The sequence below is a fragment of the Saccopteryx leptura genome, chromosome 2, assembly GCF_036850995.1.
Source record: "Saccopteryx leptura isolate mSacLep1 chromosome 2, mSacLep1_pri_phased_curated, whole genome shotgun sequence".
Classification (NCBI taxonomy): domain Eukaryota; kingdom Metazoa; phylum Chordata; class Mammalia; order Chiroptera; family Emballonuridae; genus Saccopteryx; species Saccopteryx leptura.
Genome location: NC_089504.1, coordinates 215,239,286 through 215,265,742, shown reverse-complemented (window position 1 = coordinate 215,265,742; position 26,457 = coordinate 215,239,286). Strand labels below are relative to the sequence as shown.

Here is a 26,457-nt window from a genome sequence, read left to right as displayed (position 1 = left end):
TCTGGCAGGTCACGGTCAGCTGGTTCAGCTGTGTCCATGGGGTAGCAGGTCAAAGCACCTATGATGCAGACAGGCCTGGGGACAACCTCCAGGGACCCTTTGGTCTCTTTCTCCCACACACTCGCCTTAATCTGGTTTAAGGGTCATGATATCATTCACTTTATCTTACAGATAGTTGCATCAATTTCTTGCTTTAAAGCTCTGCTGTGACTCCCCAGAATGGAGTCCTGTCAACTCCATCGAGCCCATGAGGACCAATACGTCCTTGTCACAAACCCTCTCTGGCTTCCACCACCCACCTCTCTCCACCCCCACTGTGGGACTCTGCTGTGGCTTCAGAACCTGGGCTCTTCCAATTCTTGTCCTCTCTGCTGCATGGGGACTTTGTGCAGAAACATGCAAGGAGGGTCCAGTGTATGCTATCCTTACAAAGTATTGGTTACCTTGACACTCTGTTCTCAGGATCGCAATGAATAGCAGTAAAGGAACAGGCTCAGAAAAGCCTATGACCTGCCCAGAGCCTTGTCAGGACAAATGGGAGGGTATGGTTTGGGATTCAAGTCTCTCTTCTCAGCTTCCACCTGTCACTACTCTGTCTTCAGGAATACAATTCCTGCTGCCAATATTAAATTACTGGAAATTACTACAATTTGGTGAGGAGGGGACCATCCTGTCCCATAATATAGTTGACATAGTGGTGCAAGGTCCTGACCTGCTAGTGCTCATGCAGTTAATATAGGCGGACTCTGAAACTGTTGCAACCAGCCATCAGCCCTCAAGGGAGTTGAGCCCTGGGCCAGCTCCCACTGCCTGTCCCCGCCCACTTCTCTCAGTGCTATGCATGGCCCTGTCCTTAAAGAGTCTGGCAAAAGGGCCCTGGCCGGTTGGCTCAGTGGTAGAGCGTCGGCATGGCATGCAGAAGTCCCGGGTTCGATTCCCGGCCAGGGCACACAGGAGAAGCGCCCATTTGCTTCTCCACCCCTCTCCCTCTCCTTCCTCTCTGTCTCTCTCTTCCCCTCCCGCAGCGAGGCTCCATTGGAGCAAAGATGGCCCGGGCGCTGGAGATGGCTCCTTGGCCTCTGCCCCAGGCGCTAGAATGGCTCTGGTCTCAACAGAGCTACGCCCCGGAGGGGCAGAGCATCGCCCCCTGGTGGGCAGAGCTTCGCCCCTGGTGGGCGTGCCGGGTGGATCCCGGTCGGGCGCATGTGGGAGTCTGTCTGACTGTCTATCCCCGTTTCCAGCTTCAGAAAAATACAAAAAAAAAAAAAAAAAAAAGAGTCTGGCAAAAGTGGTAGCAGGAACTACTGGTCTCACCATTGACCCCTACCAAGTGCCCCATGACTCATGACCGGAGGCCACCACAAGCTCACCCATGGCTGCAGAATGTTGAACAGGGCTTAGGTTCCTGAACTTTCCTGATATACCTTTTACCTCATGAAAATGCTTAAATTCCTGTGCATGTGGATACAAAGGAAGGAAGTCTCCCTAAAGTGAAGAACTGGACCTGCTCATTTAAAACACTTGCTATTTTGTAACAGAAATGAAAACCTCAGAACCAATATCATGAAATATGCTGCAAATAAAATAAATTTTAAGGGAAACAATCCTCTTTCAACCAAATGAAAATGTCACGTTTCAGAAAGAGGCCTTGAACTGCCCAACAGCAATGTACGCACCCCCAAACCCATGACCCCATGTGTCCGCCTGTCCCACACTCCCTGCATGCAGAAGCAGAACTCAGCATGTGGTTACATTGAAATGTCCCACTCTATTGCTCAAGACTCCAAGTCCACTTACTTCATAGGTTCCCACCATTCTCTTGGTCACAGCAAAGATGGGCTGGATGTTGCTTTCAGCCAGTTTGTGTGCTAGCTGGCCCACCGATGGGTAGTCCTGGAGAGGAGATGCCCAGTCAGATAGCCCCAAGGCCAGGACAAGCTGTCCAGGCCAACCATCCATACCACCCAGTAGAAGCAACTGCCTTGAGCCCAGAGGCGAAGCCCTCCCTGTGCTGTCCATGGGACCCTTCTGAATGATGTTGAAAATGACATAGAATAATAAGTTTATGAGGGAAACCAGTTATATTAAACACAGTTAAGATTGTTGGCCCTGAGGAAAAAGATAACTAGCAAGAAGGGCTCTTGGTGTAACTGGGCTCAAATTTAAAAACAGAACCTAGAAGCCATTTCCGAGCAGGGGCCTCTCATGCAAGACCCGCCTCAGGGAGAAGCCGGCACTGAACTGCCTGCCTGCACTGTGTTCCTTCCATCGGAAGCAGCTCTTAGAATGGAGTTCCTGGAATTGCATTTCAATTAATAGGACTGAGACTTTCCAGGTACAATTGATGTTGCAAAGTTAGATCCTCATCATTATCTTCCCTGACCAATCAGAGTGGCTCCATTCTGACCAATCAGGATAGTGCTTTTTGGACCAAACTGTGAGGGTTTAGAATCCTCACTGGCATGAGAACAAACCAATCAATGACCAGGGGCAAGACTTCTCTCTATATAAGTCAGCTTCCTCTGGCTTGGCAGGGAGGGCAGCATTTTCCCTTCCTACCAAGAACTTTGTATCCTTGTCTAGAGCTCTTAACACCAGAACAGCAGACTGGATCTCTGCTGAGCTATCTCAGCAGACTGGATCTCTGCAGACTGAAGCGGAGCAGAGCCGTCTATCCAGAGAGAGGCCAAGCTGTGACAACTAGGGCTGAGGAGTCTCATTCCAGGTAAACCTCACAGTCATGCTTTACCATAATTGAGCTGTTAGCACTGAATAAAAATTCCCCCTTCACTGTATCCCAACTTGGTGAATCCTGTTGGCATCGAATTACACCAACACCATTGATCGACAGGAAAATGTTAAAGTTGTGACGTGCTTTTGATGAATGCACTAAGTGGAAAGCTAATGGTGAGTCACCACTCTCCACCGTGCAAAATTGAGATGAGACTGAACATAATTTTGGGGTATGTATGCTTGCGAGGTGCTAGGGAGTTCCTGTGACTTTCATCAGGGGTGGACCCTCACACATAGCCCCCATCCTGGGGCACGTGATTTTCATAATTGATGGACATTGTCATCTTCAGGCAGAGGTTCAGCAGGACCTCAGGTGGAACAGTTTTCCTGTCCAAGTCGTGGACCCCTAAAATGTATCCAGCAGTCTATACGGTCAGGGAAAGAGATCACCTGGGTCAGGGGTCCCCAAACTACGGCCCGTGGGCCACATGCGGCCCCCTGAGGCCATTTATCCGGCCCCCGCCGCACTTCCGGAAGGGGCACCTCTTTCATTGGTGGTCAGTGAGAGGAGCATAGTTCCCACTGAAATACTGGTCAGTTTGTTGATTTAAGTTTACTTGTTCTTTATTTTAAATATTGTATTTGTTCCCGTTTTTTTTTATTTTAAAATAAGATATGTACAGTGTGCATAGGGATTTGTTCATAGTTTTTTTTATAGTCCGGCCCTCCAATGGTCTGAGGGACAGTGAACTGGCCCCCTGTGTAAAAAGTTTGGGGACCCCTGACCTGGGTCATACCGTCTCGGAAGTGCTTGGAGGAGCCCAGAGTTTACAGTTTCAGGTTGCAGACCATCATTTCACAGCAGGCGGGTGAAGGTGGCTCAGGCCTGCCACAGCACCCGCAAAGCGGAGAATGTCTGACCTTTCCATGACATTAAAGCTTCTTCACCTAGACTGAGGGCCAAGAAGGTCCCCTAGGTGTGTTCTCTTGGCAACCTAGACGGACTCTGGCCTCTGGTCCCCCTGAACAGAACTATAGACACCACCAGACTTCCCTCTGTGGCCCAGTGTTTTTTCTCCAGTCCCTTGTGCTGTGCCCCTTCCCACCAAGGCCTCTGGGGAGGGGCACTCACAAACTCATTGCTTCTTTTGTACATGTTGTCTTCCAGGTGGCAGTGGCCATCGTTGGGGGTCAGGATGGCACCCAGCTTCCCATCACCTGCAATGTGGAAGCCGTCATCGGTGGCGAACACCAGCAGCCTTGTGACATTGCGCCAGCCAATTTCCTCCTGAGAAGGAGAAGGTGAGATTACTTGCCTCAGTTTCCTTTGTGGGACCCTCACAGAGGAGAGGTGACAAGGTGCTATACCACCCCTCCCATTACAAGGTTTTCTGGAGAAGGACAACCCAGAGACAGAATCCAGGCCAACACCAGCTTCTTGACTCGGGTTCCCATGTTTGGTCTAGGTTCCGGTGCCTTGGGCTGGCAGTACGTCTTTAAGATGACAAATTCTGAAATGCCCAATAAATGTGTGGAGCACTAAGGGAAACCGAAATGCGTGTTTATATGAAAAAACAACGTCCTTTGAGCCCCAATCAGTGCAGACCTGGGACTAAATCCTAAGGAACTATTCCCAAAGAAGAGTAGAAAGTACTCATAGAAATGTTTATCACAATGCAAGAACCCCGCATACACAGAGGATAGGACCTAAGGAGCCCTGAAACAGGAAATGAGAGAGTCAGGCATGTTAGCAACATGTGTCTCATCCTGTGACATCACAGAAAAACGAAATGTGTGTCTGTGATGCAAGGACAACAGTGTGGAGAAATCCGCAGAGAAGCAGAGGATTGGAAGCCTGTTTGCAAAGCGTTAGTACCACATGGTTAAAGACACGGAGTTGATGGTATTGTACCAATTAATCATAAACCCGGTAGGTGGACTGACGAGGCAGGACCCCGTGGATGAGAGGACAGCAAGCAGCAGGGGATGGTCATTGGGCAAAAGGCAGGCCATACATGTCTGCCTAAGTCACACAACATGGAAGAGCCTCTGAGAATACCCCTATTTCCCAAGAGGCAAGAGGTCAGGGACAATTTTGAGCCAGGGACCACCAGTATCTGGAGACACAGTGATCTTGCTTTACAAGATTGTTTGCTCGTATTTAGGCTTCAGAAGATGTGCCCTGCATCACAAACGAATAGTGACATCTCTGGGGGTCTGGAGGGGCCCCTAAGAAAGTTCAAGGTGAAAGTGGCACGTGGTTGTGGGATTGAAGTCCCCGGTTTGGGGAGATCAAGAGACAGAGCAGGGACTGCGCCTTACCGGGCATGCTGCAACCTGCATCATGGCATCCAGACCGCCCTCGGGGGCGTCCAGGTTCCCAGAAATCAGCTGCTTCCCAACCTCTGTCTGGAACCTGCTGGAGTCATCAGTGAGCTTCAGCACGTGCCTGAAGGCAAACGGGGGCTGGCACTCCTTCTCCTTGTTGGGGCATGGGTTCCTTAGCTTCTCGGGGTGCGTGTTGACGAAGGGGAGCACCGTCTTGTCCACAAAAGATCCGAAGCCTGAGGGTCAGTGTGGGAGGTGAGCGGGGGAGGTGGACGTAGCACCAGGCGGTGGGAGGGCAGTGCTACAAGCTTGGGGGCACGAGGGTGGGCCCTTGATTTCCCTACTTGGTACAGGGCGGGGGAGAAAGCAAGGTCCTCCATGGGACATGGGAGTACACGGGTGTGTGTCCTGGTACGTGCACATGTGTAATTATGTATGTGTGTGAGTGTGTGTGTGTCTTCCCACACATAGACAACAGCTCAGAGAAAGGCAGAGATGAGAGTGAGATGTTCCGTTTCCCTTAGACGCATGTGTGTCCACGACTTGTACTTTGTAAATGAGTTACTGCCTGTCAAATGTAGAGAACTCTCAGCCTAGAGGTCATGGCTGTGTGTGTTTCCCATGATTATTTTATTAATGGTGTGATTACTCAGCTATATACATTTGTTTTCTTTAATTTTTAAATAACTAGCACTGTAGGACTATTGTTTTCCAGACATCAGAGAATAAACAAAAGCAGACAGAGGAAAGGAGAGGGAGTGGAGGGGCTGGGCAGTGTCAGCAGTTTCAGGAGAGCCAGCCCCCACGTAGGACCTTAGCGAGGATGCAAATAGAGATATTGTGTGATGCCCCCAGCGCCCTACCCCTCACAACATGGGTGAGAGGAGGTATGTGGACAGCAGAGCCAGTGGAGATTCAGGGCAGGACCAAGTGGTTGGCCTCACCAATGCGGCCCGACTCAGTGATTTCGTTGAGGGCCCGGAGTAGATCGCCCCCCAGCTTCTTGACATTGATGAGGTCATCAAGCATGGAGTAGGACAGGTCCATCAGGTAGTACAAGTCGATGGGGTAGCCCTTGGCACGCTGGAAGGTCACATTGAACATAGCGGCCTGACCTGTCACAGAGACCAGAGGGTAAGGGGCATGTCAGTTTGGGCAAAGCTGATTTAAATGGTTGTTCAGGTTGCTGGCTGCAGGACTTATCAGAGTCTATACTCTGCCAGCAGTACCTGGCCTTCTGGGAAAGGAATAGAATAGTGTTTTCCAGATACTATTCTTTAACAAAGAATACAGAACACGGGGCTAACAGACAGCTGGTCTGCAGCTACGGAACTCCATTCAGGGCCAAGCCTACCTGGTCTTAGATAAAGTGTCACTTTCTGTGGGGATAGCTGCTTCTGGCCCTTCTTGTTCTTTGTTGGGTCAGCAAAACTTTTGGGGTCCATGATGTCATCGGCTGCACAGCCCTTAGCTTCAAGCTCTGCTCTTGTGTCACAGCGAATGGAGTCGGGTTCCCCTGGCTTGGGGAAGTTCTGTGGGAGGAGAAATACAATAATCCCACTCTGGGAGCTGTGCAAGGTTGACCTTCAGAGCATCTTGAAGATGCTGACCCTCCTCATTTGCTTTGGCACTCAAGACAAGAGTCCCTGTGATGTGGTGATGGGGGGAGGCTGGGCAGTCCCCAGGGACACCCGACTCAGAAGGCTCCTCCATGAGGCTTCCAGACCACGTCACATGCATCGCTGAAGAATGTCTCTCGCCCAGGCTGAGCACTGGGGGAACCCTCCACAGCCCAGAGCCACGCGCAGCCTCATTGAGCATCTGGCTTGGGGTTTCTGTCCTATATCAGCAGAACCTTTGTTGGAGGGGAGCCAGTCTCTCCCAAGGACATGTGGATGTCCCTCTCAGCCTGCCTGGCAGTCCCAAGGCACCCCAAGTCATCCCCAAACCCCAAACAGAAGCCGGAATTCTGGGTCAGGTCCCTGGCAATCCAGAATAAACAGGACTGGAGGGGAGCAGGGGTCCAAGGTGCTTTTCTTGTGCCCACTTTGTCCCCATAAAGACCTCTGGAGTCTGACATGGCAGGAAAGGGAAGGGGCCACTCTACCACTCTGTCTGGGTCCTGATGCTGAGCCAAGCCAGCTGCACCCACGGGTGGGCGTGAAAACACAGGACTTGCTAAAAGCATATTCACAACTCTGCTTCCTTTCACAATAGAGGCTCAGGGAGAATATTCAGATAGGCAGGAGTCTGGTTAGGTGCAGGGGCTTGGTGACAGGGGTGGGGACAGGATAGGGGACAGAGGAGGGCCATGCTTTCTGAACTGCCTCTGTACTGTCTTCACTTTTGGAGCTCTGTGGGACCTTTAAGTACCCAGCAAAAAAAGTAACTCCACAAGAACAGAGAAGGAACAACCCCAGGATGTGACATTGGGCCTACTCCTATTTCAAATGATGATGACAGGCTCCTGACAGGGAGGGAGCTCTTCTGTCTGTGAGAGAAGTTTCTACCAACGCATGCCATCCCTATCAGAAGGAGGAATGCATAACACACCAACATCTCCCGAGGGTGGTGTGGGCTGGTGACTGAGACCATTTCCTGTGTGTGACAGGATTGAAAAAAGGAAGTGTTTAGTGTGGGAGACTGTAAAGTGACAGAGTCCTTGCAGTTTAGATCTGTGGGGGACTGGCAGTAAGCTGACAGGGTTCTTGCTGCCCACCCACCCCCACCTCACTTGCTTAAGTTGCTAAAGGCTAAGCTCTTACCTGCAACCTCAGATGTTTAAGTTGGTAAAGGGAATTTACATCCCCTTCCTCACAGCTCCCTGTTAGCTGTGATGCTGATGGTTTCTGCCCTTCCCATCCCCCATGTGCTTCGAAGAGACTGGAGGCAGTTTCCTTTTTACCTTTTGTTTTGTGAAGTTAAGATGATATGCATGGTGGAGGGTTTGGGGGGCTCTGGGGAGAATTCTTGGTTTGCCTCAGAAATGTGGCTTTGTATCAGAGCTCTCTTTAATTTGCTAATGGCTTTGCCCTCTGCCCTATAAATAAAGTGTTATTGGGGTGAAGACTCACTCTTGCAAGCTATCAGCTTGGCAATGGGTCCATTCCCATCCATTTTCTTTCTGTGTTTATTTTCTAATTCTCCACTGTTCCTCCAGAGACCTGCAAAATTACGAGTCGCACTGGTTCGTGACAGTTTAGGAGTGTCAGAATCCAGGGCCCTCATGGGAGGGAACCAGGAAGCCTCAGAGATGGGTTTGATTCCATGACTGTGGCCACAAGTTGAAGCAGACCTGGAGCATCTTGTTATTCCAGAGAGTCAGAAAGGGCTCGGAAATGAGGCTGGGGCTGCCGAAGTCACAGAGCCAGCCTGGAGAGGTGCGTGGCCAACTTGGAACAATTTGAGCATGAAAATAACAAAATGACAGTGATCGATTATAAGCCACCAAATAGAGTAAAAATCAATGGGTCTGTGCCAATGAGAGAGAGAGAGATGGGGGGTGGGGATCTCTCCTGACATCAGAAGCCATTGGGAGTCAACCAGCCATCCCATGACGACAGTTTTGGGCACAAGTCAGGGATGGCGGTTAAGGTTCACGGGGGAAGCTTGATGGGACAGGATGTTTCCCGGGCTCAAGCACCTCTCCACTGATTACTTATTAGGGCAAAGGGAAATAGTGGCTTCACAGTGTACAAGCCTGGCAGTTGCCACCTAAGCTGAGTGGTCCTAGCTAGTGTCACCAGTATTGAGACTGTGACAGCATGAGCCCCCATGTGGGGTTCCCGCCAAACATCCACCTGGACAGAACAAGAAGGAACAGCAGACAAACGCACAGTGGGGGGCTGTCCACAACACTGCTGTCCTGAAGCTTCAGGTGCGTCAAGGGTGTGAGGAATGTTCCAGACTCAAGAGACTAAAGAGATGTGACATTTGAATACAACAAGTGGTACTGGGTTATAATATCCACCAGGGAACAATTGTTCTCAGAACATTGCTACAGTTGGCTCACTCTGTGTGTAGATGTGATCAGAGTGAAGTACCACGATGCATGTCCAGTCTGATGAATGCACTGTGGTTTGTAAGTTGCTAAGAGAGACCTTTGGAATACTAAGGGATAAAGAGGCTTCATGGCTGCAACATTTTCTCAGATGGTTCAGAACAATTAATAATGTGAGTGAGCCTATATGTTTTCAAATAGATCTGCAATGTCACAGCCTCAGGGAAGGGACCCCCAATGGAGGAGGATGTGGTCAGGATCTGAGGGTCCCCAGGGGTGAAGGGTGTGGTCAGAATCTAGTGGTCTCTAGTGGGGGAGGGCATGATCAAGGTCTGGAAGGCCCTCATGGAAGGGGTGCATGGTTAGGACCTGAAAGGGGACAGACAGTAGGGGAGGATGGTGTGGTCAGGATCTGGGGGTTCTCAGAGAAGGGTGTTTCTCCAGGCTGGGACAGGGGCTGTGACTCAGGAACAAGGAGTTACCCTGCTCCTTGGATGTTCTAATCTAGGCCTTTGCCTTTCTTCCTGGGGCCTCACCTATAAAACAACTGATGACAAGAGGGAGCTAGGATCCCAGTAGGGAACTTCTCCACTTCTTGTCCACATTCTGAGAGCTGGACCACATCTTACCTCCCCGTGTGCTCTGGACTGTAGGGGACACAAGCATGCAACTGACTCCTCCTGCAGGTGTCTCGCCCTGCCTCCTGCCCGGGGGCCCCAGGGTGGAGGATCTGTCCTGACCTAGTACAGCCTCATTCTCTGGTCGGCCGCCAGGCTGCCCTGGGACAGGGTTAGGTCTATCTATCTGTCAGACAACACTGTGTCCTCTTTTGCTCCTGTCCACTAGTAAATGACTGGTCATAGTCTCGGTGCTCCACTGGTTCAGAGGCAAAGAAAAGGCACCCAGCCTGGGAGGTGGGGAGGTGGGAAGGACCAGCCAGGAATGAAGCTCTTACCGGCATCTGGCACCAGGCACAGCCAGGCCCCGACTCAATGCAGTCCCGGCAGGTGCTGACCTTGAATTTGGTGCATTCCTGGGAGAGGACTGGGGACGAGATGAGACAGGCTCGTGAACAGGGCTGCCGACGTGATGTGGAGAGCCGGCAGGCACAAGGGAATGCAGTGATGGCCGGGGTGGGCAGATGACCAAGCCCATAGAGGGTAGAAGGAGAGGGATGGTCAGCAGGCGGACCAGGAAGAATGGGATCAACCAGGGGGCCTGTGTCTGCCAGGCTCCAGGGAGAGGGTCTCCAGGAGGGTGCGAGGGCAGGCCCCATCCTTCCCGACCAGGAATGTCCCACAGAACTCACCGGACCCAAGGGAGAGCAGACCCGCCAGGGTGAACAGCAGGGAGTGCTGATGCAGCATGTCCTGTGAAGTGACAGGGTCTTGGTGACAGGTCTGGGCTGACTTCCTGTGAAGCCCTTCCACACTAACCTGGAGATGTAGCACCAGGAGTCCCTGTCCCTGCTGCAAAGGGTGTTTAGCAGTCTTCCTGACTGCCCTTCAAGGTAGCTGTCACAATCTTACCCTGCCAGTCCTCCAGGATGAGCAGACAGGGGGCTTATGACCATTGCACACATGGGCACACATGCACCCGCACCTATATATCAACTCCAGTTACACGTTACATAAGTGCACACACATGTTCACACAGCGCATACATGTATGCATAAACCCACATGCCCAAAACACACATATGCACACACTGCATGCATGTTTGCATATACCACACACATCATAACAGATGTATACTTACCACATACACTCAGTGTGGCACACACTCTGGGTCAAGGTTGGGGTGGCCTTCATGTTCCCTGAATCTTCAGTGAACTGAGGGTTGAACATGGAGCAGAGACTCGGGTGGCCCAGACCTCTTGCATGTGGCAGAAGCAGGACCAGAAAGGGAAGTCACCCCTGAACAGTAGGACACCCCAGCACCGAGGAGCGAAGCACGGTTATGCAGAGCTGCTCCTGGCCTGTCCAAGGCACTAGCTGGAGCTGACCCTTATTTTGTTTCGCTTGAGGCACACCTGCTGGCTTTACAATCCCAGTGCCAGGGTAAGGCGTGAACAGGGCATCAAGAGCAGTGGCTCCCTCAGTGGTCACTGATTGCTGATGCTCCCCAAGGCATAATCGTGGGTACGGGCTCAGAGGCCTGGTATCTAATTCTGTTCTTGTTCTCAGAGACAGAGGCAGGAAATTCTAACCCACCACCACTGGGCAGGGGCCATAAAGGGGATGCCATGGAGGCTGCAGACCCAGGCTGGGCACAAGCAGCAATAACTTTCTAGAACTGCCAAGAAGGGAAGGGAGGGCTTCCTGTGTGGGTGGGTCCCCAGCTCTGAGAACTCTATAGCTGACTGTGACCTTTTATCTGAAACTAAAGAAGTGGAGAAGGTGCTGAGACACTAGCAAGCAGGAGGTGGCTGGCAGGAAGGGGTTGTGATTAGGTTCCTGGGACGCCCTGTACCCCAACACACTGCCTAATAGTGGTGTGTCAACAGGGTGGCCTCATAGCCCCATGTCAGGGTGGGTTTATCCAGGCTGGTAGAGACCAATCCAGAGCCTGCCTGCCTGCCTGTTCTGGGGACCGTGTGGTCCCTCCCATGGGCTTCCTAGTGCTCTCCATGGGTGGATCCGGTGATGGGATTCGGCCTGTCTGTACCAGTTCGGCATAACCGATACCTAGTTTTTTGTTGAGTTCAGTGAACTGGTTGTTAAAATGGCACTTGTAATCAGGGTTCTCTCTAAGGCGGGCACCTGGGCAGCTGCCCAGTGTGGAAATCACAAATTTACATTCCTCCCTCTTTTTTAACGTTCATCTGCGCAACAGTGTATTCTAAGCGCCCATAATAATGTTCATTCCGTCCACAAGTAAAAAAACTTAGATGGAACTATGCTTGTAATATTTCTTTATTCATTTCATAAAACTCATTATACCTTTGATGAAATACTACATTTTAATTTCCTCACATTTATTATATCAGTAAACAAACATATAACAGAAAAAGTGCCAAACAACCAGAGTGTGACAAGCTGGCATTGGAAGTATCTTAAATAACAGTTTTATTGTTTTTTGTCAGGTATTATTTAATATTTTTTCATTAATATTTTAAAACTCTTTCTTATTCTAGTTTTGTGTACCTCTTTTGTTGTTCTTATTTAAGTATAAGTACATGAAATAATAAACTACCTTTTAGTATATTGTGTTTTTTTTATACTTAAAACAGTCATTGTGGCAGAGAATCATTTATTAAATTATTTGAATCCCACCAGTGGGTGGATCCTGTCCTCCCTTTCCTCTCTCACCCAGACCCAAGTTCCTGTCATTCTGGAGGTGACCCTGCTCCTGCTCTGCGCCAAGATTATACTCAAGACCCAGAAATGTCAAAAGAGAATCCTCAATTCTTCCCAATCGGGTTGAAAGCAGAACTGCTGGCTCTGGCTTCCTGGGTCCCAGCAGCGGGCAGCTGGGGAGGTGGTTTCACCTCGCTCCAAGCCCTGTTTGTGGTCTCCCAATCACAGAGCATGCGACTGAGGCCAGCACTGGCCTCAGCTCTCCATCTGGCCCTGCCATAATCTGTGCCTGCTGAACCCTCAGTTTACCTGCACTGCCCCAGGGCGCAAGATTCCCAGGCTAGCACCCTCACTTCTGAGGCTGACGTGGCTCCCTAACCATGCTTGTGATCTGACATGGTGAGCGGAACACCCCCCCAAGTTCAGGGTCATGACCTGCAATTCAGCTCTGCCCTCCCTCCTGTGGTCACAAACCTGATGCCTCAAACATTCATCCCAACCAGCTTGCAAACTCCTCGGGTCCTCACATAGGAAAACAGGCCAGAGCAGCAGCGGAATGTGGACCCGGACACAATTACACTCGGTGTACTTCTTCCCTCAGAGAGGGGAGTGCACCTTGGTTAGGGCCAGACCCACAGCCCACAAGGTGCTGAACCTGACCACAGGAAGCCAGGCAGGGGTGGGTAGGGGCCACCCTCTCCTGCGGTGTTACTTCTCACTGACTGCAACATTGGGGCGGCCACGGCGATGGCCCCACCCCATCCTCATGTACCCGCAGTTGAGTGGGGCCAGGACAGGCGTTCACATGGCGGCTCCGGAAGCTCAGAGGGCAGAGAGAGGGAAGAGGGCAGATTGTGGAGCTTGAGTCGCCCTCCTCCCCACTGCGGGAAACAGGGCCGGAGCAGCGCACTCCTTTCTGGGCCCCACGGCACAGGGCCACAGCTGCTGTGCCTGGCAGCCAGGGATGGCTCGCAGAGGCCCAGGGCCTTGCTTGAATGCAACCTGGGGTCACTCACAGGCCAAGCTCTCCTCTGGGCATTGTCCTGGAGGCAGCCCCTGGGTCAGCAGTGTGGCAGGCCCGCCTGAGTGGTTCACTCTGCTTCCGTTTCCTCTGTGTGACTGGAGGGGGTCTGTGGGCCTGCCCCTAGCTCTGGGGAAGACAGGCTTGGATAGTGATCATGTGTAGAGTGACCTCAGCTCCCAGTACCTGAGGGCCCTGGAGTCAGCAAAGACAGCCGGTGGGAGAGTGAGCAGCCAGTGGGAGGCCCAGGGCTGAGCCAGGCAGAGAGGTCAAGACAAGGAGGGAGGAAGGGTGTGGGTTCCCGCAGAGCTCATGCCAGAGATGGTCCTCTTATGGGCACCCCTTTGCCACCCTTCTGCTGGAGGCCTGAGTGCCTCCTTCCAGCTGGACCTCAATCTCCCCAGATCTAGGAAGCACCCTTTACCAAGACTCAAGATGCAAAACTCTGTTAGGGGAGATGAGAAACTCCTGGCCCCATCGACATGTGAGGACTTGACCCTGCCCACTAGGGCACAGATGGCACACCAAGCAAAACTGTAAGAAGTGGCATCCCCAAGTCCCCTGTACCCAGGCCTAGTGCCCTTCACTTTGCACCTAGTGAAGTACCAACAGAGGGTCCCACTTTGCCACAAGAAAGTGCTTAACAGTCTGGTTTTGAGATGTAGAAGGAACATTAGAAGAAAAATAGAGTATGCCTTCAAAATCACACACATTCACATAAAATATATCCATATTTGGTAAGAGACAAAAGAATAAGGAAATGTTAGATAAGAAGCACAACTTTGAGCAAGAAGAAGGGGAGGCAGAGTGCCTGAGTCAGGATAAGAAGCTGATGTGGGCTTGGGCTTCTCACCAAAGACAAAGGTTTTGCCAAAGTACAAATCCTCAGGTGAGGCCACTCTAGCTGCCACAGCCCCACTGACCATCAGCACTTGACGTGGGAGCCTGCCCTTGACCGTCAGGGTCAGAATAACCCCACATCAGCACTGGCATACAAGAGGCCCCAAATCAAGTGACAGGGAGCCATGAGCATAGATGACGTCATTCTGGAGAGAGAAGTGAGGAGGAAGAGAAAGCAGAGGACCCTCTTTACCAGGGGTTGTTTCATGGGGGGGGGGGGGGGAGCAAACATCCACAATGGATTTAAAAAAGGCCTCAGCCTTTTAAAATCAAAGATAAGAGTGTCAGGATGTGATGTTTCATCAGCTTTACATAAACATATAAGAGAAGTGGACAGAGTGACTCCAGTGGGGGCAGGAATACACCACCCCAGATCTCGGAGGTCCAGACTGATCCAGGGGACAAAAGGGACATGAGGACTGAGGAGGATGCAGCCTACAGTTCTCCGAAACTCCAGCCTCACTTTGTCCAATGGCACGGCTATTAATTTCACCACTGGTGACATACGAGAGCAGAAATAGGAAGGAACACAGTTTACAACCTAACGAAATAAAATGAGACCTCCTCCCCCAACCACCCCCTACATACAGGAAATTTTAAAATGCTGCCGATGATCTCTAAAGTCAGCATTTCTCAACCTTTTTCTTCTCATGCCACACATAAACAAATTCCTAAAATTCTACTGCACACCAAAAAATACATTTTTTTGCCGATCTGACCAAAAAAAAAGGGGGGTATGATTTTGATTTATTCACACCGTTGGCTGTTGTTGTGTTGGCTGTTTTCATTTGTTTAATTTGACAATATAAAGGAAAAGAGGCCCATGCCCCTAACTAGATAGTCAGGTACTGAGGGTTTTTAGAACTCCTGCAGCACACCAGTGAGGGTGCTGCGGCAGAACAGTCGAATACCGTCTGAAGTCAAAGAGGAAACCAAACATTTACAAACACTGTAGAAAACGAGGTGATGCAAACAAAACATCCTCTGTGACGAGTGATGGCACCTTGGTCTCCTTGGGGACACGAAGCTGGTGCCCTAGGTGCCCTGATTGTGAACTAAAGGAAAGACAGCTTGCTTTAGGGCCAGAGGATCCAGAAGCAAGAGAAAGAGCAACAAAGCTTAGGAATGGAGCAGGAAACGCACAGATAAGGGTGGAATTTGGTGAATCAGAAAACAAACTCAGAAGCAGAAATTGATAATTACCTGGAAACCCATTTTCTGGTAAGAAGCAATAAAATGGGTCATCTGGAAGGGGGGAAATGTACGACAGTCACCAAGGAGCTTTGAAAGGAAGAGTCAGATCAGAGGATACTGTTTTTTACTGGGTTGTAAACGCACTAAGAAACTTTGGGAATGGAGTCCAGGTGACTCTGGCTTGTGGTCCATACATAGCCCTTCATGGGAAGAGCAAATAGGTGTGACACCAGCCTCCACAGGCGCTGAGCAGGAAGGCACCACCTTGCAAAGCCGGTCTGCTCACTACGCACCACACACTGCACACCACACACCCAGCATTGGCAGACAGGCAGGGACACACCCGCTCAGGGTCCCTCACACCACAGGCATGTTTTGTTTTGTTTTTGTGACAGAGACAGAGAGAGACAGAGAAAGGGACAGATAAGGACAGACAGGAAGGGAGAGAGATGAGAAGCATCAATTCTTCCTTAGTCTCCTTCGTTGTTCATTGATTGTTTTCTCATATGTGCCTTGACTGGGGGAGCTACAGCAGAGTGAGTGACCCCTTTCTCAAGCCAGTGACCTTGGGCTCAAGCCAGCAACCCTGAACTCAAGCCAGATGAGCCTGTGCTCAAGCCGGCGACCTCGGGGCTTTGAACCTGAGTCCTCCGCATCCCAGTCTGATGCTCTATCACTGCACCACCGCCTGGTCAAGCCCACAGGCATGTTAATTCAGTTTCAGGAAATAAAATGATAAAAGAAATAAATGAATGTGTATCTTGCGGTAAGGAAACCTAGTATAAAACCAAAGGGGAAAAAATGGTCAAGGAGATAGAGGACTCTGAAACAACATATTGGTACAGACAAAATGAAACTATGTAACTACTATATCGAATGCAAAAGGTAAATGGTAATCTTCCTCTCCAAGGAGAGCTTAGAAATTGATAACAAAAAGGCAAATATCCCATAGGAAAGGCTGTGGGCTGGACAGATATTTCACAAAGCAGGAAATGTAACTGGTCAGTAAACTTTTGAAAGTCACCCTGGCTAGTGGTCAGGTCTAGCTATCACAGTAATGAGACTTCTTGTCTAGGTATCAAATGGCACGTGTGTTTAACATGTCTAATGCCCACTCAGCAGGACCTGCACAGCATTGAGAATGCGGGACTGACTGCGTGGGAAGCCAGTCAAAGTACCTCTACCAGAACTGTCCAGGTTTCTCTCTGGATGGTGCCAGTATAGGTATTTTCAAGTTTCTTCATTATTTCTATTTGTATTTTCAAAGTTTTCTACAATAAACACATATAATGGTTTTAAAAAATATTCATTTTTTAAATATTCATTTTTTAAAAATATTCATTTTTAAATATAATGGTTTGTCATTCATCTCAGAAAACCGGAACTCCATGGTGACTGAGGAATTGTCCTGAAGTTTCTGTCCTCACTGCAGACATTTCTGAGGACAGTTACTCTGTGGTGGTGGGAAGAACTGAGACAGCTGATGTCAGGGCCCTTCCCTGCTGGGGCCCATGCTGGCTAGGGGTTCGTTCATTCACTCTCTCACTCATTCATTTGCTGAACAAATGCCTACTGATCTCTGCTCCAGGCACAGCCCCCCAGATTCTGGAATTATAACCTCTGCCAAGACCTCACGGCACCCACCCTCATACTCTCAGGGAATTTCCAGCATACTCGAAAACTTCTGTGTTCCAAAAGCTGAGACGCAACCACATCCATCCACACTATCTTAAAATGAACAAGGGGAAACGCTACTCCCATGGGGGACTCTGAGAGTTCCTATAGAACCCGGGAGCACTGAGAGAGCCCAGGCCCCATGCTCGGGGTGCTCCCAGGTGGCCCCGTGCTTGCTCAGGCACCAGGGCGGCCTGCTGTTCCCATAGTCCTTCCCAAGCGGCAGCCCTGATTTGGTGAGGTCTCACTGTTCATGAGGCCAGCTTCAGGCCCTGTCTTAGCTCCTAAGCCACCAGAAAATCCCTCAGACTACTTCTAGCTGGAGCCCAGGGTGGAACACTCCCAGGTGACCCTCTCCCTGGAAGCTTCCAGTGCAGTGGAATCAGACCACATGGGCATGAAGGTCTCTGCATCTCTGACTGGCTGGGTCTGAGCATCCAAGAGGCCCAAACCCCATCATAACCCCACATCTGCCAAAGGGAAAGAAGCCGTGACTCACTCTGTGACACTTCCTGGTGGAGGGCGGTGGCTATGGGAGGCCTGGCATGCAGGGATGGGGATCACAGCAGACACGGTCAGTCTTCAGGGGGCGCTTCTGCTAGTGGGCAGAGGTCCTTGCCTAGACAGCTACTCAGGATGGTGGATCCCAAAAGAATAAGACTGGGCATTGCCCATAACACCCACCCTGCTGGCTACCCTCTGCTCTCATGACCTCAGTCTACCCCCATGGACCAGGGGATGAACTGCTTCCTATTCCATGTGAAGGCTTCAAAAGAGTCTGTCCCTTCCCCAAGCTACATAACCACATCAGCCTGACCCCAGGGTTGACACTTTCAAACCTACAGCGAAGTGACTGTGGACAGGCCATTTCAACTCTCTGAGCCTCAGTTTCCTCTCTTGTTAAAGAGAATCAAGGATGCTATGATGGCAAATTTCATGTACTAGCTCAGCTGGGCCACAGTACCCAGATATTTGCTCCAACTGGTCTAGACGTAGCTAAGAAGGTATTTCTTACATGCAATTAGCGTTAAATTAGTTGGACTGCCCTCCATAGTGTAGGTGAGCCTCACACACTTAGTTGAGGCCTTAAGAAGACTGAGGTCCCTGGAGGAAGAGGGAAATTTGCCTCCAGATGGCTTGACAATCTGAATTGCAACATTAGCTATTTCCTGGGTCCCTGACTTGCCCTGCAGTGTCAACTTTCTGGGTCTCACAATCGCCTGAGCCAGTTCCTCAAAATAAATCTCTCTCTACACACACACGCACACACACACACACCACTCACAAACACACATGCACACATATACACTATTGGTGCTGTTTCTCTGAAGAACCCTGACTGCTACAGATTCCAAGATATATGCTCAGGTTTTGGGAAACTTGAAGTGTTATTAACAAGCTCAGAGCTGAGATGGGCCTGCTGCACTGTGGTTTCCTGCTCTGCGGGTTCTAGAGGCCACAAGGGCACTTCTGAGCTTGTCCCTCTTACCCCCGAATCAGAGCCAGGGGCTGTGGCATCTCAGCTCCCCCAAAGCCAAGATGACCTCACATGACACCCTTCTCAGACCTGCACTGTGTGGATTCTGCGCTGAGCTGGGACACATGCAAGTGGCTCACGCAGAAACTGGGGTCTGCCTGCTCCCTAACTCCTCTGCAACTTGCTGCTTGGCTGCTGGGAAGGTGAGTAGCCTAGACACCATCAGCTTTCAGAGGAGGGAGTCCTGGGTCAAATAGAGAAACTTGCCTAGGTCACAGACAGGGCAGCTCCAGGACTTGGCTATGCCAGCCAAGCCTCACTTTGTCTGCACCACGTCACCAAAACACCCACTCACCAGTGGTCAAAGCAGCTGGAGTCAAAGACTCCCACGCCACACACAGCTCACCCTACCCTGAGAAAAGGGGGTGAGGGCTTCTTCTTGCCCCTCTGAGCACAGAGCAGCACCCCCTCACCTTCCGGCCCAGCTGCCATAGCTGAATGCAGAATCTTGCAAGCCCAACTTTGTGGTAAGCCCACATGTAGAGAGGAGGCCCAGCCCCAGCCCCAGTAGCTGGTGCAGGTGACAGGCAAGTGTGGGTGACAGCTCCACAGTGACAAGCAGGGTCTGGGGTAAGATGACAACAAATTCAACATTCTCATTTTAGATCCAGTTTGCACAAAGGAAAACAGACAGGGAGCACCCCATCTGGGCCTGCCTGCTGGATGTCACCCAGACATCACCACAAGATTTCCCAGCGCTGGGTAGAGAGGTAAGAGGCTGAAATGAGGGTTCTTAGATGGCCAGGTCCTTTACCTGGTGAACACAAGTGTTACTAACCCCTTGCTGGCAGTGTCCTCATCAGCAAAATGGAGCCTGTCACGCCCCCTGTGACATTGCCTCAGGCAGGGCTGTGGGACACTCACAAAGTGATAGGTGAACAGAAAGGTGAGCCCTCCAGACATGTTCCACAGACCTGGCACAGACCTGAGTCACATGGCATCATCACAGGCTTGATGTTGCCCCATCTGTAGGCAAGCACTAGTCCGCTGCCCTGTTCCCTGTGAAGCTCAGCTTGGGCCTGAGCTGAACCTGCAGGACCCCTCCCCACCTCACCCCTGGCAAAGCAAGGTTTGAATTCTACATTCTATTATAGATTCAGCTGGAATTTAAACTACAGGCTGACTCAACCCAGCCCTTTCATTTTACAGATGGGAGGCCAAGCGGATTGTTCATGTCACACTCTTCTTGGGTGAGACAGGGTGCAAACTGGCCCCTCCCACCTCCTGGACAGCAGGTGCCTCTTCTATAGAACTTTGGCAAGGCACTGGGCTATCTCTTCTTCCCTCACAAAATCTGCACATAATAACTGTCTCTAGTTTCAGGCCTACTATGCACGGGGCAAGCAGACAATTATAAGGCAGGGAAGCCCACCCAGGTGTCAGTGGGGAGACCTGAGGTCAGTGGGGAGGTGTCTGGCTGTCCTGCTGGCCCTTTGGGAAGTGCCTCGATTTCCTCCCTCGGGCAAAGCACTGGGGTGGCCCCGAGTGCCCCCTGCCCACGTTTGTTCACAGGCGCCTCTGCCAGTTGCTCATTGATCCTCTCACAGGCTAGAAAAAGAAACGGCCTGTGCTTGAGCTGCAGTGACATGCCACCGACACACCAGACTTGGAACTTAACCTCACAGAAAGCCCACATGGCATGGGCCAGCCCAGCTGTGGTCACTCATCCCACGTCAACTGGAGGTCGGGCATCCACAGAGTAAGGCCCTGAAGCTCTGCTCAGGATGCAGTACTGAGGTGTGGACTCAGCCTCTGCTTTGCCGGGGCCAGGTGGGAAAAGGACTCCCTCAGTGTTATGGGGCACCAGTCCTGGATTCTGCAGTAGCTGAGTGCAGACGCTGGTAGGGTGGGGCCCCTCTAATGCAGAGCGTCTAGGGCGCTGATGGACCTCCCCAAGCTTCTCAGCAGCCCTTCTCTGCTAGTTCCCCAGCATCTGGCCTCTTTCCTGTGTCCTCAGCCAGGGGAGAACTCGCTTTCCCTTCCTATCAGAGCTGTCCCTCTTCCTCCACCCTGAGGTCCTAGGTACCTTCAAAAGAAGAGAGCTCAAGTGTAGGAAAATCAGCCAGAGGCAGTAAGTAGTAGGGATCTCAGCACAGATACAAAACACACACGCGCACGCGCGCACACACACACTCGATATTGGGGGCGGGGGACTAAGGAAGATGTGGCAGCGTACCAATAGGTCTCAGTGGACCCCAGGCTCCAAGCCCCTCACTCCTAAGACACCTTGGGACAGGCCTCTAGGAGACTGGTTTGGGTCATACACCTAATGTCTGTCTCCCTAAAACTCACTGTCACCCAGCACTTTTACAGCTTTAGGTTTGAGCCATTGACAGTCCGGGTGACAGACACATCACCAAGAAAGTGTGTCATGTCCACATAGATTTATACACACTCACACAACACACACTCATCCCCCACATATCACATTTAGACACACATACCCACTCACACATCCATATACATACCACACACACATGAACATACACCTTCACAGGTACCTACACTTAAACACACCACAAATTCATATATCCCTCACATGCACACACATCAAACATACACACACTCAGACACATGCACAGACTCAGCTCGGACAGCCCAGCTCAGGCAGCTCTGCAGTCGTGATGAGAGGAGAGGGACTCACTCAAGTGGGAAGCAGAAGGTGAGGCCTCAGTTGGTGAGGCCCCACTACCCTCAGACCAGCCTTGCCCAGCGCCACACCCAGTGACTGGGGGTCTTGCCTGCCCCTCAGACTCCTTCTGGCTCACCAGCTTCGCAGCCCTATTTGGGAGGCTCGGCAAGTATCTGTGGCTGTTGGGAGACTAGACCCAAAAGCCAAGGACTGTGGCGTGTGCCGATCCTCCCACCAGGCAGGGTCTCACCCTTCTCAGTTACAGACAGTCCCCTCTGTCCCCCCCCGCAGTCCACGTAGTTCTGCCTGTGGTGAGAGCGGCACTCCCCCTCATTGGATCTCAGTAAAAGGGGGCCTGGAGTGGGTAATCCCAGGACAGGCAACAGGGACCAAGCCACTAGGGCCCCTTCCAAGGCTGGGTCACCTAGAGCTCTCTCCTTCCCGTAGAAAAGGCTACAGACCTCTCCAGGGAAGAGCCACAGGGCTAAACTTATCCCCATTAGAAAGACCAGCCTGGACACATGAGACCTGTCCACTCACCCTGCTTGATGTCCTGGAGACTGTGGCAGCAGTGTCCAGCTGGGCTGGCAGAGGCTTCTGCCCGCTCTTTACCAGGCTGCCTCTGCGGCACGTCTGGGAGGACACTGACCAGCCACGTCCTTGATGGCGAAGGCACAGTGCTTCCTGTTCTAAGGCAGTAATAAGGAGGAAGTTGTTACATGTGGCTGATTGCACCACATGTGGCCCATGAAACCCCAGCCCCCGTGCTCTACACGGGCTCCTGATGGGGAATGTCAGAGGAACACACAAGCCAGATGATGGGACAGGCCATTCATTGTGCAGGTCAGGGTGAGAAGCAGAGCAATGGGAAGGAGGCACAACTACTGGGAAGAGGGGCATGTGGTGGCATCGAGGGACTCACCCACATGCAGAGGAGGTGGCTGTGCCCTTCTGTCTACTTTTCTATATGTGTGAAACTATCTGTAGTAAATTTTTACTAGAGATTGGTTGCACAACAATGTGAATATTATTACTGAACTGGGCACTTAAAAATGGTAAAGATGGTTAAATGGTTACATTTACTTTATGTGTATTTTATCCAGTGGTGGGATTCAGCAAGTTTGCACCCATTCAGTAGAACCGATACCTAGTATTTTGTTGGGTTTGGTGAACTGTTTGTTAAACAGTCCCTTATAATCAGGGTTCTCTCTAAGGTGGGCACATGGGCAGCCACCCAATATGGAAATCAGAATTTACACTCCTTACTATTTTTTAACATTCATCTGCACAACAGTGTATTCTAAACGCCCATAACAATGTTCATTACATCCATAGATGAAAAAAATTGCAAGTGAGTATACCAATCAAGAAGCAATATGGAAATATCTTAAATAACAGTTTTATTGTTTTTTTGTCCAATATTATTTAATATTTTTTCATTAATATTTTAAAATTCTTATAACAATCTAGTTTTGTGTACCTCTTTTATTGTTCTCATTTAATTATTAAATACATGAAATAATAAACTACCCCTCAGTATACTGCTTTTTTACTTAAAATGGCCATTAGAGTTAAGGGAACTGGTTGCTAAATTATTTGAATCCCACTACTGATTTTATTACAATGAAAAAATAAAGGAACTGTAAATATGCTGTCTATCAGGTAATCTGATCAAAGAGATGCTGCAGGCAGTGGAGAGATTGCAGGGACAAGGCTTGCATTTCAAAGCTGAAGCCAGGAACAGGTGAGATTTGGGGCAGGATTCTGGAATAATCATTTTCCCCAAGTCAGCCAAGAGATTCCCTTTGCTGTCACTTTCACTTAGGCCTTCCAGAACATGGGCTGTATTTCACCAGGTGTCACTACTGAAGATCCCTTAGCTTGGTCCACTGAGCCGTTGCCCAGAGACCGCACAGCCCAAGCCCTCCAGAACATCATAGCCTAGTCAGGAGATAAGCGTGTCCCAGCCAACCCTGAAGTAAAGCAGAATGGGAGGGCTCTCCAGAAGTGTAATCCAGGTGAGGGGGGTGCAGAAAGCAGCCAGGTGAGTGTAGAACTGAGGATGAGCTCAGAGAGGGGAGAGTTGTTTCCATCTCCCTGCTGGACACAGACCTGGGTGCCCCAGTCCTGCTCCCCACTCAGCCATGTCTTGAGGACGCACAGCTTGAGAGCTCAGCTCGGGAAGGGGGCTCCTTTGTGATGGTTTAAAAATTAGAAGTGTTTTCATAATGGATAATGTGAAGCAAGGCACCCAGGCTCATTTTGCAGAGATTACCTGGCAGGCAGGGTGTGGGGGTGGCTGGGTGGGGGAGCTGCAGCACTAGCCAATGCTGGGAAGAAGGTTGGGGCGTCAGGCACTGCAGCCCATAATGCTGTGTAGGAGGAGCTGAGTAGGCCAGAAGAACCGGAGGTTCACCATCGGTATAGGGGTCCAAGGTTTGGCTCCATCCCCGCACCCCCACCCCCCAAAGCAATCTCACCAGGGGGTGACTTGAGGGCATTCTGGTGAAGGGGAGGCTCTGCAGGCCACCCCTCCCCAGTTCTCAGCTTCCCCCTCTCACACCTTCTCTCTCAGGGGTCTGGGCCAACTTCCCTCCTGGCTGGCCTTCAAATTCTCCCAGCTGCCTGACCTGTGGTGGCGCAGTGGGATAAAGCGCCGACCTGGAACACTGAGGTTGCTGGTTCGAAACCCTGGGCTTGCCTGGTCAAGGCACATATGGGAGTTGATGCTTCCTGCTCCTCCCCCTTCTCTCTCTCTCTCTCTCTCTCTCTCTTTCTCTCTAAAAATCAATAAATAAAATATTTTTAAAAAAAGATTAAAAAAAAAATTCTCGTAGCTACCCGATGCTAGTCTTTTTCTGAAACTTCCCCATCTTTGCTTTTTGTTTCCTTTTTAACTTCTTCCTATCAGTAACATCCTCCTGCAACGTTAATTCAGCTGTTGCACCCTTTGCTCCTTTGAAGAAGAAGAGGGTGGGAGGAGCTGGCAGAGTCAGCTGTGGGGGGAGAGAAAAAGGCAGGCACACTATGGGGGGTGTGGGGTACAGAGCAGGAAACAGTGTGGCCTGTAGTAAGTGGTCCAAATAATTCTTTCTCACTCTATCCCCAACATCCACAGAAACAGGTAGGAAGTCACCCAGCCAGGACAATGGAGATCTCTATGTATAATCAGGGCCACGTGGACTCAGGGGACAGCCAAGTGACATAGAAAGGGAAGGAGAGATGCCAGAGGCCAGGAATTTCCAGCCACCTACTGTCCTGAACACTGGCCTAAATGCCCGAGCCCCACCTCCAACCCAGTCACCACCCACACTAAGCAGACATCTCCTTAGCCTTCCTCTTTTTGGCTTCCTCCTTTCATGAGAGGGAGCTGAACAGAAGGCATTCCTGCTTCCCTGACTCACCCCCCAAAGGAAGGTGTCAGAGCTCCCAGGGAGTGTGGAGTGGGTGGGGGGAGCTGGTCTTTGGCCTGAGCAGGGCGTACCCAACCTTCATAAGAATGCAGAGATTAACTGACAGGCATGACTATATGGAAAGTCACACTGAGAGTTTTATTACAAATCTGTTGGGGCAGAAGACTTGACTTTAAATTCAAAGAGATCAAGGAACAAAAAAGTTAAGCAATTATCAACTCTGGAGGGAAACCAGAGAGTTGTAGAAGGAAAAAAATGTATGTCCACTTTGCTCAGTGATGCACACACAACATTCACATGGCTAGAGTAAGGAGAGCACTGAGCACAGACTGAAAACCAAACCATCATACAGTCTCAGGAGAGGGAAGAGGTGGCTGGGGGCTGAGGAGCTAGCCCTCCTCTACCAGAACAGGAAGAGCATAATGCTTCCCCATCCTTGAATTGAATTCTTCCATTCAACAGAAGGCCAGGCAGACCTACGGGGTCCTGGTACTTCAGAGGGACTCTGAACTCTAACCCAGGCTCAGGTCACGCCTCTCCAGCCAGCAACTTATCAGATTGCTGTTTCCCACTCAATGTGTGGTCTGCACCGATGCTGAACAGAGCCAGGACATCTCTGGGGGCAAGTGCCCGCTTGTAGGGCCAGTAGCCGCAGCCACCATCACAGCCACCTGGCCAACACAGGTTCAGGTTTGATTCGGACTGACGTTAATGAAACAACAGAGCCAAGAACTGATGGGCCTTTAATCCTAGCTCGTACCTGGCCAGCGAAAACTACACACAGTGGGAAAACACTTCCTTTTTCATCAGGGCTCCCGAAGCCACTGACTCATCCAAGTTTCCCAAAGGCTTCTACCTCACCAGCCTTATTCACCTCTATTCCCCATCTCCTTCTCTCTGCACAAAGTCTACACTAACTGGCTTCTCCTTTAGCACTCCACCATCTTGGCTGCCTCTCCTCTGCAAATCTGATGACAGGATCTGAAAGAGAGAAAACCCCTGGTCTTCCTTATTTTATAGTGTAGAAATTAAAGCCTTTGGCCCTGGCCGGTTGGCTCAGTGGTAGAGCGTCGGCCTGGCGTGCGGAAGTCCCAGGTTCGATTCCCGGCCAGGGCACACAGGAGAAGCGCCCATCTGATTCTCCACCCCTCCCCCTCTCCTTCCTCTCTGTCTCTCTCTTCCCCTCCTGCAGCCGAGGCTCCATTGGAGCAAAAGATGGCCCGGGCGCTGGGGATGGCTCCTTGGCCTCTGCCCCAGGCGCTAGAGTGGCTCTGGTCGCGACAGAGCCACGCCCCAGATGGGCAGAGCATCGTCCCCTGGTGGGCGTGCCAAGTGGATCTCGGTCGGGTGCATGCGGGAGTCTGTCTGACTGCCTCCCCGTTTCCAGCTTCAGAAAAATACAAAAAAAAAAAAAAAAGAAATTAAAGCCTTTAATCCAATATACAAATAAGGAAGTCTCTGATACAAATCCACTTATCTGAGGTGTAAATGGGATTCCTCATAAGATGCACCACCCCATGTCCTGCAACAGTGTGTGTGGGGGGGAGCTTAGTGGCTTAGTGTTGAGAAGATCTAAGTATTAAAAGGGTGGGAAAGGCTTAGCCTTAAAACTAAGCTTACAGCCTGTCCCCCACACCCAATGCAAACTATAAGTGAGCGAACATATACATCGTTTTTGCAAACTTATTTGACCCATGCAGCTGAAAGTCTGGGCTGCCTTTGTCAA

General features: G+C 50.7%; 1 protein-coding gene across 1 annotated transcript in view; it reads right to left on the bottom strand.

Annotated features, from left to right (window-relative positions):
• Window positions 1–22,003, bottom strand: part of LOC136395372 (integrin beta-2-like) — a 28,897-nt gene extending 6,894 nt beyond the window's left edge. Inside the window, exons 1-8 of the mRNA XM_066370023.1 lie at window positions 21,859–22,003; window positions 10,371–10,431; window positions 10,017–10,105; window positions 6,416–6,593; window positions 6,006–6,176; window positions 5,056–5,297; window positions 3,866–4,021; window positions 1,798–1,893 (exon numbers count right to left, since the gene is read on the bottom strand). Coding sequence (XP_066226120.1) covers window positions 1,798–1,893; window positions 3,866–4,021; window positions 5,056–5,297; window positions 6,006–6,176; window positions 6,416–6,593; window positions 10,017–10,105; window positions 10,371–10,428 — 990 coding nt within the window. The 5' untranslated portion in view covers window positions 10,429–10,431; window positions 21,859–22,003. The remainder of the gene's footprint in view (window positions 1–1,797; window positions 1,894–3,865; window positions 4,022–5,055; window positions 5,298–6,005; window positions 6,177–6,415; window positions 6,594–10,016; window positions 10,106–10,370; window positions 10,432–21,858) is intronic.
• Between the last annotated feature and the right edge of the window lie 4,454 nt (window positions 22,004–26,457).